At 41.5% G+C, this 16,210-nt stretch overlaps 1 protein-coding gene across 1 annotated transcript; it reads right to left on the bottom strand.

Annotated features, from left to right (window-relative positions):
- Window positions 1–5,427: 5,427 nt before the first annotated feature.
- MRPL44 (mitochondrial ribosomal protein L44) lies at window positions 5,428–13,290 on the bottom strand. Its single transcript, XM_063442315.1, has 4 exons — window positions 12,965–13,290; window positions 10,150–10,618; window positions 6,688–6,866; window positions 5,428–6,153 (listed from the first exon to the last, which is right to left on the bottom strand). The coding sequence occupies exons 1-4, from the start codon at window positions 13,273–13,275 to the stop codon at window positions 5,982–5,984; spliced, it is 1,131 nt and encodes a 376-aa protein (XP_063298385.1). The 5' UTR covers window positions 13,276–13,290; the 3' UTR covers window positions 5,428–5,981.
- Between the last annotated feature and the right edge of the window lie 2,920 nt (window positions 13,291–16,210).

Raw genomic sequence — 16,210 nt, 5'->3', positions numbered from 1 at the left:
GAGACATGTACCAACACACTAACGCTCTCCCCCCTCCCCCCCCCACGCCCGCCACCCCCTTGGTTAGGGGTAATATACCTCCATATACCAACATAGACCGCTTCTCACATAATAAATCTCACTACCTGATCATGATATAACACCCTGCAAGCAACATATCGCAACCACTAAACCTACTTGCAACCACGCTAATAACATGAGCCTATACCTTGACATGTAGGGAATTTAATATTAAAGTTCATAAGTCTTGTTATAATCCAATGCTTAGCCCCTCAAGTGACTAACATCACTTCTCACTCAGCCATGTTTACTAACATTATTAAGCTGATATACACTCTGTATCCGACTGGGAAGCATTTACTTTTTTTGTTAATTATGTGGCAGATTGGAAAGTTTAAGCCTGGTGATATTTCTTTATTCTTTTTTCTGAAACGCCAATGTGCACTATTTTACTGCCAATACCTCATTAGAATGTCAGTATACACGCTGCTGATCTACGCTCAATGTCAGCTTACACTGTGACCTTCCACACTCGTTATAGATGATCTGCTAACATACCTATCCCTTTACCTTGCGTTAAACCTGAATATATTAACTTAATTTCACACATGTCTAGAATGTAACTAAACTTACTGTTTCATGTTTTAGATTGATTTTCATATGTTATCCATCAGTTTTGCACTCGTATCCTTTACTTTTTTTTTTTTAATTCTTTATTTTCATTGTGCATGAAATAACAACAGGCGTGCAGGGCCACGATAGCAGCTGCAGGCTTTTCATAACATTTTTACAAATTATGTTGTGGCAGATTAGACAGCACTTTTTTTTTTTTTTTTGTAAAACAAACATGTGAACTTCTAGTTTTATAATAGTAGTAGATATATTTAGACATACTAAGCTATACGATTCTATGAGTTGTCTAGTTTAACTACGTTTAAGATTATATTAAAACGTTATGTCACATAGGTGCAATATCTGAGTTATGCTATGCATTTTAAGGTAGCAAGTTATGCAGACGCTAGTATGCTCAGTCATATTCTGCGCTTGTAGTGGTAGGCAGGGCCGCCACCAGAAATTTTGGGGCCCCTAACTCAGCTCGGGGTCTGGGCCCCGCCTCCAAATACCGCCCACAGGAATACACACACAGACACAAACACACACACTGATACAAAAGGACTCAGATACATACCAACAGACACACATACTGAATCAGACACACAGGCATACATACTGACACACACATACTGAGACATACATAGTGACAGACAGACACATACTAACATACATACAGACACACATGCATGAGGACATAAAAAAAACATACATACATACAGACACCGACATACATACACACACACACACACATACATTCATACATACATACTGATAGACATACAGACACTGACATCCATACACACATACATTCATAATGGCATACATTCATAATGGCATACAGACATACATACAGACTGACATACATGCATATATACAGACATACTGACAGACATACATGCATACAGACATCCATACACACATACACACATTCATAATGATATGCAGACATACATTCATACTGACATACAGACATACATATATACATATATAATGACATACAGACATACATATATACATAGACATACATACAGACAGACATACATGCATGCAGACATACATATACATGCATACAGACAGACATACATACATATACATGCATGCAGTCAGACAGACATACACACATACATAGACATACACACACATATATACATACATACACACAGACATGCATGCATCCAGACAGACATACATAGACATACATACACACATACATACATAGACATACATGCATGCATACAGACACACAGACATACATGCATGCATACAGACAGACATACATAGACATACAGACAGACACACAGACATACATACAGATACATACATAGACATACACAGACAGACATATATGAAAGGATTACTTATATCTCAGACCTGTATCTTCACCCACCCTTTCATCTTTTCTGTTACCCACTTTACATCTACCTCTATCACTGCATATTCCTTACAGCAATATTTTAGTACTCATAGGTACAGCACTTATTTTTTACTTATTTCACATTTTGTTTACTAATTTTCTTCTTATTTTTATCTTCATTCCTATTTTATTCCTATCCTTATTTTTATTTATTTATTATTCTCGACATTTTTAGGCATAGGCATAGTAATCACTCACATACATAGACAGACATACATATAGACAGACATACATACACACACACAACTCATTTCCCAGCCACCTTCCTGTCTCTTACCTTTTCTTTGCAGGAGGGTGGCTGGGGATGATGGGAGTCAGCGTGGCTCCCTCTTCACTGCCTGGCTCTCCCTCTTCACGGCTGGGCGCGCGCTCCTCCTGCGCGGAGTGAGCTGGGAGGAAGTGACCACTTCCTCCCAGCAGCACTTGCTGCGGCTGCTTTTTTTTTTTTTTTTTTTAAAGGGGCCCGGTCGCGCTATACCACGGCCACAGCGCTGACCGGGCCCCTGAAGGAGGGGGCCCATCAGGTGGCCCTAAGTGTGTGGGCCACCCGATGGGCCCCACACGTGGGGCCCGGGCGGCCGGGCCCCCCAGGGCCGCCGGGCCCGTGACAACCGTTATGGTTGTCACCCCCTGATGGCGGCCCTGGTGGTAGGTATACATTAAGCAATCTCGCTTTTAAGGATGTAGGGACATAAAACATGGAATGAAGCGTAACTCAAAAATGGTAATTACAAACATCGATAGAAAATCTAGGCATTGTGGCTTCAATCTGTTTTACAAGCTATATACGAGTCTATGAGTTGTCTAGTTTAACGACGTTTAAGATCATATTAAACGTTTTGTCACATAGGTGCAATATCTGAGTTACGCAATGCAGTTTAAAGTAGCATGGTATGCAGACGCTAGTATGCTCCCTCATATTCTGCGCTTTTAGTGGTAGTTATACATTAAACAATCTCGCTTTTAAGAATGCAGGGACATAAAACATGGGATGAAGCGTAACTCAGAAACGGTAATTACAATCATCGAGAGTAGGTCTAGGCATTGTGGCTTCAATCTGTATTACAAGCTATATATGATTCTATGAGTTGTCTAGTTAACAACGTTGGAGTTGTATCCTTTACTTTAACTCTGACGAAACCGTGTAGTTCAAAGCAGCCTTCATAACTACTACTCTATTCGTTATTGAATTTCTTGGAAAGCTTGCTTAATATAAAAAAAAAATGAGGCTACCATTCGTAGGAGAGGTACTATTGTGTTAAAATGACCCCACTCTGTACAAATACTGTGCACCCCCTCTTCTTTATTATGTATCCCATTTAACTCCTGCCTCAATAAAAGAAAGATTGACAAAAAAAAAAATAGTGGAGGTATTTTAACCTATATTGCCAATCATGTGGAAATATTTCCCAGGACATAAAGTGGTTTATTCATTAGGCCCTTACGATCTGCTGAAGACTTACGTCTATCTTCTGTCCGTACTCCCACCTCTGATGCTCGCCTTTAAGACTTCTCCAGGGCGGCACCGTTCCTGTGGAACTCACTTCCATCCTCCGTTATATGCTCACCCAGTTTCCACTCCTTCAAAAAAATCATTAATCACTTCTTCATAAAAGCGTATCAATTAAACTGTTAATAGCTCCTGACTGATTCCTCTCTTGCAACTGTCATTAGTCTAATACTATCCTTACCTTTTGTGTCACTTTACCCCCCCCCCCCCTCTAGCATGGAAGCTCATTGAGCAGGGCCCTCAACCCCTCTGTTCCTGTGTGTCCAAATGGTCTGGTTACAACTACATGTCTATTCGTCCACCCACTGTAAAACGCTACGGAATTTGTTGGCGCTATATAAATAACATAATAAACCAGGATTTGTCGGGAGCTGATAATGGAACGGCAAGTTTTAGGCAAACATTCTTCAACTCTGCTATTTTCTTTTTCTCACCATTTTCCAGCTCCCAGACTCCCTTGGCGCTGCTTAACCCTCAACGTCATAGAGGAAGTATGAGTTCCTCTGGTGTAGTCCAATCCAATGCTCTTCACAGCATTCAAACTTTCACATAGGAAGAGCCTTTAGTGACTATCAGGACTTTAACCCAGCCAGTCCTGCAGAAGCACCTCTAGTGGCTGTCAGGAAGATAGCCAGTAGAGATGGATTTAACCCTGCAATGTAAAACCCTGCAATGTAAAAAACAGCAGCAGTGCAGGCATGTGTCCATTTAAATGGAGGTATATCACAGGAATGAGTTTTACAGGATTGCATTTAGTGTGCACAAATACACGTTTGTCAAAAGTAACTGAACTAACAATTTCAGCATGACAAGGGCAAATTCTCCAATTTAGATATATTCACAACGTGACTAATTTTCTTTACATTTAATTTTCGCTTATTATTTTGGGAATTAACCATAAAGACTGCAAATTCTTTAGGACCCAAGTCTGACGGCCCCCTTTTCCATGCCTGATATAGCATCAAATTGAAGCTCAGATAATGTTTTGTGTATGATTTTGCCACATAAATTCAAATTAATAAATTGCAAGTCACAAAAATAAAGTCACAGTCAGTCTTTTTGTATAAAATGTTACATACTTACATAATAAAAAAAAAATGCTTTTACTGACATGGTCCAAAAGGAATAAATTAAAAAAAAAAAAAAAAAAAAAAATTGAGACGATTTCCTATTTTCCATAAATTTGAAAGGGGGTTATAAATCATTCTTGACTCTTTATTATCTCAGCCAAGGAGGTGGGGCAAGCTGCAGCATCACCAGCACGGAGTAGGAAAAAAGGCAAGTAAAAAAACACTTTCCCCATGTGAAACGAGGTGGGGAAGGTCACCTAAACATACACACTCACTGACAGACACACACTTACTGACAAAGATACACATTCAATCACTCAATTGACACATACTCACTAATACTGCAATACACTATGCGGGGCACACAAAGGAGCAGAGCAGGGAGATTGCAGCTCCTCCACCGCCAAGCTCTCCATGAGCTGTCTGACCACGCAAGTTGTCCGTGAGCCGCCCACCCGCCTGCCTTAGCCCTCTGAGAGCCGACTGCTCGCCTCTGCTCTCAGACAACAGGTCACCTCAGGGGCTGAACAGGTTCACAAATCCCAGGCGCCAAGATAGATTTCCTGGTCACCATGGCGACCTGAGATTTGTCAAGCCCTGGTGCACATGATCGCCATAACCCACCTGAATTCACTTGAAACTCTTGGAGATCTGTTCAAACTGTGAGTTCTGTAACCCAGCTAGTTGTCCATCCAAAATATAAACAAAAATGTAGTTGTACTTTTTTAAACAACTACAACTCATATCCATGTTTGGTTGCAGAAGATGTACACATATCATGTCAAATTCTAATACCTAGTGATCAACTTTGCCAAGTTTATTTTTACATATTTTATTTTGCAGGTAAGAGCATATATACAGGTTGTAGAACAAGTCTTCTTTAAACAAGAGAATGAAGGAGTACAGGGTTGTTAGGTCAATTACTGTATCCCTTCCAAGGTTGAAAAATATCAAACAAAACAAAGTACTCTGAATGGGAAATCCACAGCAGCGGCGGTCAGCGTGGGCAAACCAAAGGCCACTTTTCTAATATTAGCTTGGATCAATGTTTGATGGCAATAAACTTGCTATATTTAGAATAGAATAGTGAAGAATGTGGGAAAGAAAAATAATCGTCAACTTTGATATTTTGGCCTAAATTTTGCAAGTTCGAGGTCACCGCACCATGATTCACTAGTTATCTAACATTATCTTCTGCTGATTTAAACACCACAGTTAATCTTTGTTTAAACCTAGTACTTAACTGTCCATCAACTACAAATAAGCAGTGTACTTTCTCAGTTTTTGCATGGTGCCCAAAAATAGATACCAAAAATATTTTTGGGGGGGCGTTATATGCTGCTGGCAATTAGTGGTCTAATGAAGGAGAATGCTATATGCTGCTAATGGCCATTTTCTCAGTATTATCCTTCCTGGGAACAGAATAATTCCAAGGCCGCCTGTTCTCTGTGAAGCCAAACATCTTCCGCAAAGCAACACGTGCAGCTTCCTCTTCTGCAGCAGCGATGGAGTCCCCGGGACCTTCTGCTATCAGCTGCTTATTGCTGCAGGGGAAAGCATTGAATTAATCAAGGCAGTGTTCGATTATAGTTATCGCAAAATGATTTTATTAGCCTTCACGAGAGACCTTGAAGTCACAGTCAGTGATAGGAAGTAACATAATAGCAACAGAATACAAACTAAAGGTAATATTAATGCAATATAATTGGTTCCAAAACTACTATAGCAAGCCTACTAAAAGACTCCTATAAGCGTTGTGCTCTTTGCCATAATTCAAACAGAAAATTAAGATCTTGTTTCCATGGAGATTTATCCACTTTGAGAACACAGCCTTGCAATTGCTTTTTATAGGTAGCCCAATTACATTTATTCTACCAACTTGTAAAACTGTACTTACACAGATACATGTTTAAGCATTCCCACTCACTGTATGTGGTCAGTTAAAGAAGCCACTATAATGCCGTACTTCAATACATCCAACCCAAGTGCACGTCGAATGGGTTTGGTTTATTGTAAAATCTAAATCAAAACTAGAAACTAAACCTACATTACACAAATGAACAGAGAACTCTACTCACCAATACAGACCCACAAAATATACAGGAAGGGCAGTGCTGACTCCAGATTGTTTTGTGAGCCTGGGTTCTGGGAGAGCAACGTTCCTTTTAGACAATTCTTCAACCAGCAGGGTCATAGGGTCCCTGACTGACCAGACATCAAAGAGATCCTTCCCAATTAGTTGTGAAATCAGGAAATCCTAAAATGGAAAGAAAGTTTTATTATTACAAAAATAAAAAATTCACAAACGTGCTATTTAGACTCTACTGACAAGACCTACTACAAGAAACCTCATATGAACATCAAGATCCCATGCGTACAAAATTTTATGTTATTGCAGATGTTGACAAATGTTTTAAGAATTTGTAAGACAGGATGATCATCCTCCAGTCATCCATACAAAACACTCAAAAGCGCCCGGCAATACGAATAATTTCAGAAGCCAGGTTCCCTTCCTATTTCATAAAGGGTTTTAAAGCCCAGAGGTTTCAAAAGGTTTCACAAAAACGGTAACACAGGGCTTATTCAACTGTGGAAAAGCAGACATGTCTTTGAAATGTACTGGCAAGTTATGGAGATACAAACTCCCAAAGACAGTTCTTTAGGAATGCCAAATAATACTGATGTGGCTGCTTTAAGGAATATAATTGACAAAAATTGTGCTCCAAGTTTGTACCCAATATACTCAACACAGCTGGGTATACATTTTAGAGATCCCCAAAGTAAAGATATGATACGGAGTGGAATGTACTAGACTGGAATGTACTGGAATGGAGCGATTATTGATTCTGCAGAATATTAAGGCAGATTTTCTGCATATTTCTCATAATCTGTAAATCTCTTCATCTGGGTTCATGTGCTAGATGTACTGCCAGACAACAAATACTGACTTAACGCCTTGCCCCGAGACACCGTATTTAATATCTTTGCATTTCAGTGAAGATTTCAAAAGGCACGAAATACAATAAAAATTGCTGTGGAAAAGCTATTAATGTGAGAAACCAGTGGATTAAAGTCCTGCTGCTTTACATCTTGTTAACCATATGTAAAAAGTATGCCATTTGAGAGGATTTGCAACAGAATGATAGCTTGGCTATAAGCAATGTTTAAAGAGGCCAAGAGGATTCATGTCACATGTGCTGAAACCAAGAAGTATATAATAATGCATTGACTTCATGTTAGTGTAGCAGGAAATGTCTTTTCAGAGAAAATGCAGTGTTTACATTACAGCCTAGTGATAACTTCACTGGCCACTCCTCAGATGGCTGTTAGAGATCCTTCCTGGGTCATGGCTGCCTAAAATGCATCCAAACATTCAGTGTCTCCTCCCTCTGCATACAGACACTGAACTTTCCGCATAGAGATTCATTGATTCAATTCATCTCTATGAGGAGATGCTGATTGGCCAGGAATGTGTTTGAATTGTGCTGGCTCTGCCCCTGATCTGTCTCCTTGTCAGTCTCAGCCAATCCTATGGGGAGGCATTGTGATTGGATCAGGCTACCACTTCTGCTGATGTCAGCATTCAGTGGGCAGGTCTAAAGGAAACAGGGACAAAGTAAGCAGCTGCAGACCTGAATACAAGTAATATTTTACTATATTTAGAGAGGCATGAGGAGACCGGGGTGGCGAGATGGTGGTTTTAACCCTATAGGGTCAGGAATACATGTTTGTGTTCCTGACCCTATAGTGCTCCTTTAAGGAAAATAGTTTCATACTTACCGTAATATTGTTCTTCCTGATAAAATATGACAGCATTTACTCATGAGTTGGCATCTCCCCTCACAGCAGAAAGGACAGGAAATAGAACTCTGAAATTGGAATAATTAGATGCAACCCCTCCCTTCAGGTAACTAGCTTCACATGGTAGATGGGTAGGAACGTAATGCTGTCATGTATAATGATGAGTAAAATAAAATTACGGCAAGTATTATGAAACTATTTCCTTTATTCCTGATCAAACATGGCAGCCTTTAGTCATGGGTAATAAAAATAAAAAGTAAAGTGGAGCAAACGTAGAGAAAAACTAAAGAAATAAGGAGTAAATGCAGTAAAGTTAAATGGGTAGAGAGGAATAGGGAACCTATTAACGTATAGTTAAGAATATAAAAGATTAGAAGTCCTCTCTCCTTGTCATGTGATGACTGTCTCATAGATAGTATAGTTAAAAATACAATACTATCTTAAGAAGAAAAAAATTATATATATATAAAACAGTAGTAATTTAGGCACTCACCCCTGAATAGAATACAGATATATCCTGCCTTCGGTGCATCCGTCGTCCAAACATATACCAAAAGATAAATTGGAGCACTCAGAAGGGCTTTTCCAAAGTGGGTTTATTGGTGCAAAAAAAGTTACATCAAAGTGTAAATCCTCTGTTTCGACGTTTCAAGAACTTCTTGAAAAAGACCCTGAGGGGTCGAAACAGAGGATTTACACTTTGATGTAACTTTTTTTGCACCAATAAACCCACTTTGGAAAAGCCCTTCTGAGTGCTCCAATTTATCTTTTGGTATATATATATATATATATATATATATATATATATTTTCATATTTTCTAATAAAGTATTGTATTTTTAACTATACTGGATCAGTATCTTTATAGTTATAAGGTTACATACTTTTAAACATTATTAAGTGCTTTTACAAATCTGCATATTGGTGAAAGAATGTGCATAATAGCTGTGAATATATAAGGCTGGATGTAAGGATCATTTTATACAATACACTGCATCAGAGAATACTTCAAATTTATCTTATTTTTTACTAATTTTTATTTTTTGCATTTTACTCAATTATATATTTTTTTTAAATGTTTTTATTATTTTTGACTTTTTTTTTTTACACTTTCACTCATACATTTCTTATCATATTATTGTATTGTCTATGAGACAGAGTCATCACATGACAGGGAGAGAGGACTTCTAATCAGTTATGGGTAATACCCAGGCAGTATATATAGTGGGAGGGACAGAGATGAAATACAGCTAATAGTTATATAAACCATTATTGGGCTGCACAAACCTAACAAGGCTTATCAAAAGCCAAACAAGTAAGCAATAAGATATTGTCATATCTGCTCAGACAAGACAAACTGGCGTTTGATAAAGCTTGTTTAGTTTATGCAGCTCAATAAAAAAAAAAAAATTTTTTATAACTACTAGCTATTTGAGCTCAGTTCCTCCCACTATATATACACATCTTGGGTATTCACAAGTAAATGCTGCCATGTTTGATCAGGAATAAAAAAAGTTTGTTTTATACTTACTGTAGTTTCCATTTCCTGATCCCACCCATCTTCTGCTAGAGTTGTGAAGCTAGTTACAAAGAATGCTTGATGGGGAGGGGGTGGATCTATTTATACCAATTTCAGGGGTCTATTTCCTGTGCTTTCTTCTGTGAGGGGAAGAGCTAACCCATAAGTAAATGCCGCCACTTATGATTAGGAAATATACAGACCCATTAGTTGATACCTACCCTTATAAACAGTCCTGTTCTCTCAGGGCCACTACTCTGCAGTAGAGCTCCAATTACTGCAAAGAAAGTTCGCTGAAGAGTGCCAGAAGACAATGGACACTCTGAGCTCAGTGCTAAATCCTCTACTGCCAAATTTTGGGCCACATGGCAGATAATTTCTTCACTAGTGAGATAGTCAATTAAGGCTGTGATTCCAGAAACAGGTAGGTTGGGGAACCCTTGCTGCAGGTTCTCTTTAAGATATAGGGCAGTGAAATCAGACCCTCTTTGGAAAAGTTCCTGGTTATCCTGTAGATTCAGTGCAGCGGTTTCTTTGTCCAACCCTAGCTCTAGGCGTCTGTTCTGCTCCTGTTCCAAGTATGAAAAGTTCACAAATGCCGTTTTCAAAAGATCCAACGAGAAAGTCTCATTAAGTCGCTTTGAGAAAGCTACAATTTCTGCATGGTAGTCGAAGTTCAGCTGCTGTGACCTAAGAAGATACAAGTAAGGGTTAACAAATGAGAAGCATTGCAAGTTAAAACAGTAAAAGCACAACCTGTTATATTACAGCTGCTTAATATACTGAGATTTAACATGATGCAAATCACCATCATATTTAGAGGTGTAACAAGAAAAGAGTTGAATTGCTACATCCGAAAAGTAATTCAAGCAAAAGAAACCACCAAAATCCCACTAACAAATTACAGTATTTCATCGCATAATAGTCGCCACGCCATAATAGTCGCACCCCGTTTTTCAGTCCAAAAATTGGTTCAAATTCAATTCATCATGTAATAGTTGCATAATTGACCTCTGCTGTTATTGTTGTGAGATATTCTTTTTCTTGAAAACTGATGGCGAACATCCTACTAATCTTATACTGAAGAGAGGGTTTATACCTATCAATTCATTGTATTTTAGTGCTTTTTATCTATTCAATGCATTAAGAAGTGACAGGAGGACAGGGATCAGACATTATAAACATCAGACATTATAAATGGTCTCAACCGCTGTAACGGATTTAGTGTCAGCCCACAATGGACACTGACAGGAGAGTCAGGATTTAGTGTCCAGTGGGGGGTCAGACATGAGACATGCAGCCCACAATGGACACTGACAGGAGAGTCAGGATTTAGTGTCCAGTGGGGGTCAGACATGCAGCCCACAATGGACACTGACAGGAGAGTCAGGATTTAGTGTCCAGTGGGGGGTCAGACATGAGACATGCAGCCCACAATGGACACTGACAGGAGAGTCAGGATTTAGTGTCCAGTGGGGGTCAGACATGCAGCCCACAATGGACACTGACAGGAGAGTCAGGATTTAGTGTCCAGTGGGGGTCAGACATGCAGCCCACAATGGACACTGACAGGAGAGTCAGGATTTAGAGTCCAGTGGGGGTCAGACATGCAGCCCACAATGGACACTGACAGGAGAGTCAGGATTTAGTGTCCAGTGGGGATCAGACATGCAGCCCACATTGGACACTGACAGGAGAGTCAGGATTTAGTGTCCAGTGGGGGTCAGACATGCAGCCCACAATGGACACTGACAGGAGAGTCAGGATTTAGTGTCCAGTGGGGATCAGACATGCAGCCCACAATGGACACTGACAGGAGAGTCAGGATTTAGTGTCCAGTGGGGATCAGACATGCAGCCCACATTGGACACTGACAGGAGAGTCAGGATTTAGTGTACAGTGGGGCTCAGACATGCAGCCCACAATGGACACTGACAGGAGAGTCAGGATTTAGTGTCCAGTGGTGATCAGACATGCAGCCCACATTGGACACTGACAGGAGAGTCAGGATTTAGTGTCCAGTGGGGGTCGGACATGCAGCCCACAATGGACACTGACAGGAGAGTCAGGATTTAGTGTCCAGTGGGGGTCAGACAAGCCGCCCACAATGGACACTGACAGGAGAGTCAGGATTTAGTGTCCAGTTTGGATCAGACATGCAGCCCACATTGGACACTGACAGGAGAGTCAGGATTTAGTGTCCAGTGGGGGTCAGACATGCAGCCCACATTGGACACTGACAGGAGAGTCAGGATTTAGTGTCCAGTGGGGGTCAGACATGCAGCCCACAATGGACACTGACAGGAGAGTCAGGATTTAGTGTCCAGTGGGGATCAGACATGCAGCCCACATTGGACTCTGACAGGAGAGTCAGGATTTAGTGTCCAGTGGGGGTCAGACATGCAGCCCACAATGGACACTGACAGGAGAGTCAGGATTTAGTGTCCAGTGGGGATCAGACATGAGACATGCAGCCCACAATGGACACTGACAGGAGACTCAGGATTTAGTGCCCAGTGGGGGTCAGACATGCAGCCCACAATGGACACTGACAGGAGAGTCAGGATTTAGTGTCCAGTGGGGAATCAGACATGCAGCCCACAATGGACACTGACAGGAGAGTCAGGATTTAGTGTCCAGTGGGGATCAGGCATGCAGCCCACATTGGACACTGAAAGGAGAGTCAGGATTTAGTGTCCAGTGGGGATCAGACATGCAGCCCACAATGGACACTGACAGGAGAGTCAGGATTTAGTGTCCAGTGGGGGTCGGACATGCAGCCCACAATGGACACTGACAGGAGAGTCAGGATTTAGTGTCCAGTGGGGAATCAGACATGCAGCCCACAATGGACACTGACAGGAGAGTCAGGATTTAGTGTCCAGTGGGGATCAGACATGCAGCCCACAATGGACACTGACAGGAGAGTCAGGATTTAGTGCCCAGTGGGGGTCAGACATGCAGCCCACATTGGACACTGACAGGAGAGTCAGGAAACCCATGTGGCTGATGTTGGTAAGTGATGGAGGAGCTCACCGGGGGATCGGCTTCGGGGGGCCCTCCAGTTGCCGCTGCTTCTCCAGGGCCAGCAGGTAAGACCTGAGCCAGCGCTTCTTCCCCCTAACCGGGGGATACCGGAGGCTGGACACCGCCAGGGAGCGCAGGGTGAAGAGCACGGAGGACATGGCAAGGTGGATAGATTGCTGTGCAGCGCCCTCAACCCTCCCCGCAGCAACCGCGGAATCACACAAAGGTTCCACAAGGGGACTGAGCCAGTATGGCACTTCCGCCTGGACTACCCGGATACATGAAGCCACTTCCGCCAGAACTAGTGTCATGGCACACATAGACAGCACCAATACACTCACTGGGATGGGGTTTATAACATTTATTAGACAATCTAATTCCACTTTATACAGTTGGGGGAGGGGGAGGGGGGATATTTGGTGCAGATGTTCAAAGAGGCAGTGCTTGGGGACAACCCCTCAAATGTGACAAATGTCAGATGTGTATTGCTATAGAGGGGGAGGGGGTCAATACTTGTGCCCCAGCTGGGTCATGTCTGGAACTGCCCAAAAAGCTGTGAGAGAGGCTTCATGTAAGAATAATGAGATCAAACAGCCCATTATAATGACTGCAGTGCTGTAGGTCTATGGGAGTTGTCTCTTGGGTTTTATCAAGCTGTTTTAAGTTTTGATTTAAAAAAGAACTGCACCTAAAACCTGCCCTTCTGCAACAGGTAAAGTAAAAACAATATGTTCTCAGCTTCATTAGCAGTTCTATTTAACCTAAATAACTATGCATACTTCCTTACATTAGTAGTGATTCCAGTTGCAACAGTGGCAATGCCCAAACCTGACAGTCCTGCTTTTATAAGAGGGCAGGGTTGCCTATAAAGAAAGCATTGGCAAGAGTGTGTGCATGCAAGGCTCCCTGGCTGGGTCCATTCAGGGCACACTGTCCAGGTAGCTGCTGAAGCGCTCTCTTCATGGTTGTAATAATCTCAGCACAGTGTGAGCACATCTAACGATGCCCTCTCTGTGCTTGTTGGGAATAGTTCTCTGGTGACCCCCAGATGCAGGACACCTGGGAACCAATCTGGGACAGAGAGGCAGGAGCCTGAAATTGGGACAGCCCTGCCTGATCCGTGACTGTTGGAAGGTATGACAGTGTTAGGGAGTGCTCAACTTCTCATGTAAAGACTGGGATATATTTGTTTTTAAACCTATATTTTTTTTTAAAGGGACACTGTCCTCCTTATCCCTACAATGTAAAACATTGATGTTTCAGAAAAAATGCAATGTTTCTATTGCAGTGTTAAGACTGCCACTAGTGGCCGTGTCTCAGACAGCCACTAGAGGATCTTCCTGCATTTACAGGGAGTTTTCTTGTATGTTATTTCACTACTTAGTTGATGTCACCTTTTTCTACACCTTATTAGACGATTTGTAAGTATTCTTGCCTCTATCAACATGTTTCTATAGATGAGTTATCTAGAAAATGACATACCATGTACTTTTAATTGATTCATTTTATACTACAACATGTAGGTCCCCCTTGTGCTGCCAAAACAGTTCTGATGTGTTGAGGCATGGACTCCACAGGAATTCTGAATGTGTCCTGTGTTATCGGTCTTCAAGACATTAGCAGCAGATCCCAATAGAAACCACTGCCATTAGGGAGCACCATTGCCATGAAGATATGGTCTGCAACAATATCTAGGTAGGTGGTATGTGTCAAAGTAAAATCCACATGAATGCCAGAACCCAAGATTTCCCAGCAGAACATTGCCCATAGCATAGTACTGCCTCTGCAGGTCTGCCTTCTTCCCATAGTGCTTCTTGCTGCCATCTCTTGCACACATGCCCAGCCATCCACCTGATCTAAAAGAAAACATGATTCATCAGACAAGGCAACCTTCTTCCATTGCTCTATGGTCCAGGTCCCCATTGAAGGCGCTTTCAGTGGTCATCATGGACAGTGACTACGGCTACTCAGCCATAGCAAATTGTATTCACTTTGTGTTCTGACACCTTACTATCATGGCCTGCATTAAGTTTTTCAATTTTTCTGTGTTATCAGACCACACAGGCTACATTTCACTCACCATGTGCATCAATGAGTCTTGGGCACCCATGACCCTGACGCCGGTTCACCAGATTTCCTCCTTTGCTATACTTTTGGTAGGTACTTACCATTGCATACCCCATACAAGACTTGTCATTTTGGAGATGCATTGACCCATTCGATCACTATTTGGCCCTGGTCAAAGTCACTCATCTTTTCGCTTGCCCATTTTTCCTGCTTCCAACACATTGGAATTCAAGAACTGACTGTTTCCTAATATAATCACACCCCTTGACAAGGTCCATTGTAATGATACAATCAATGTTATTAACTTGTTCTTCCCTTTATTTCTACATTATTTTAATATTTAAATACTTACATTGACTGAAAAGAAGACCTGATGTGTCTGTGTTATGATTAATGTGGAATTTCCCCATACACCACCTAAGAGTGTCTACATTGATTTTAAATAACATTCCTAAGTCTTAAGCTATTAGCTGAGCCTTATAGGAATCCTAGAAGGTCAGGAACACAAACATGCATTACCGACCCTATAGTGTTGAAATCACTATATTGTCCCCCTATCCCTAAAATATAGTAAAATCTTAGCTTTATTTCAGATCAGGGGCTGGTTCTGCCCCTGATCTGCCTCCTTGGCTGACATCAGGAGTGATGATCTACGCCAATCACAATGCTTTCCATTAGAAAGCATTGGATTGGCTGAAATTACCAAGGAGGTGGGGCATAGGGCAGAGCAAAACTCCACTCTGACCAATCAATAAATCTCTATGAGGAAGGTTCAGTGTCTCCATGCAGAGGGTGGAGACACTGAATGACAGTACTGCACAGTGTACAGCACTGCCCATGGAAGCACCTCTAGTAGCCATCTGAGAAGTGGCCACTGGAGGTGTCCCTAGGCTGTAAACACTGCCTTTTTTGTTTTAATGACTATAGTGTCCCTTTACTCGAAACCGCAAGTCATGGTATACCCACCAGGGGCGAATTTCTACTTGCCAGGGCTAAATTTTCACTTGCCAATGGCTAGTGGAAATGTTGATCCCTGACCTAAACTATGTATGGTTTGATAGAGTCACATGTCGCCTTTTATGTGACCAACCTATATGAAACGTAGTGCGAGTTCCACATAACAAGGTTTAGGACAGTTATTGTGATTAGGAGGATTACATTTGTACATCCAGAAAAAAAACCATCGAG

The sequence above is a fragment of the Pelobates fuscus genome, chromosome 2 (genome assembly GCF_036172605.1).
Source record: "Pelobates fuscus isolate aPelFus1 chromosome 2, aPelFus1.pri, whole genome shotgun sequence".
NCBI lineage: Eukaryota > Metazoa > Chordata > Amphibia > Anura > Pelobatidae > Pelobates > Pelobates fuscus.
This window is presented reverse-complemented; position numbering and strand designations above follow the sequence as displayed.

What these genes read in the sequence shown, in the direction of transcription:
- MRPL44 (XM_063442315.1), bottom strand. Translation starts at nt 13,275, where the DNA reads ATGTGTGCCATGACACTAGTTCTGGCGGAAGTGGCTTCATGTATCCGG. An exon ending in CCCCCGAAGCCGATCCCCCG is followed by an intron (nt 10,619 to 12,964) that starts GTGAGCTCCTCC and finishes GTATCTTCTTAG; the next exon opens with GTCACAGCAGCTGAACTTCG. An exon ending in TATTTTGTGGGTCTGTATTG is followed by an intron (nt 6,154 to 6,687) that starts GTGAGTAGAGTT and finishes TTTCCCCTGCAG; the next exon opens with CAATAAGCAGCTGATAGCAG.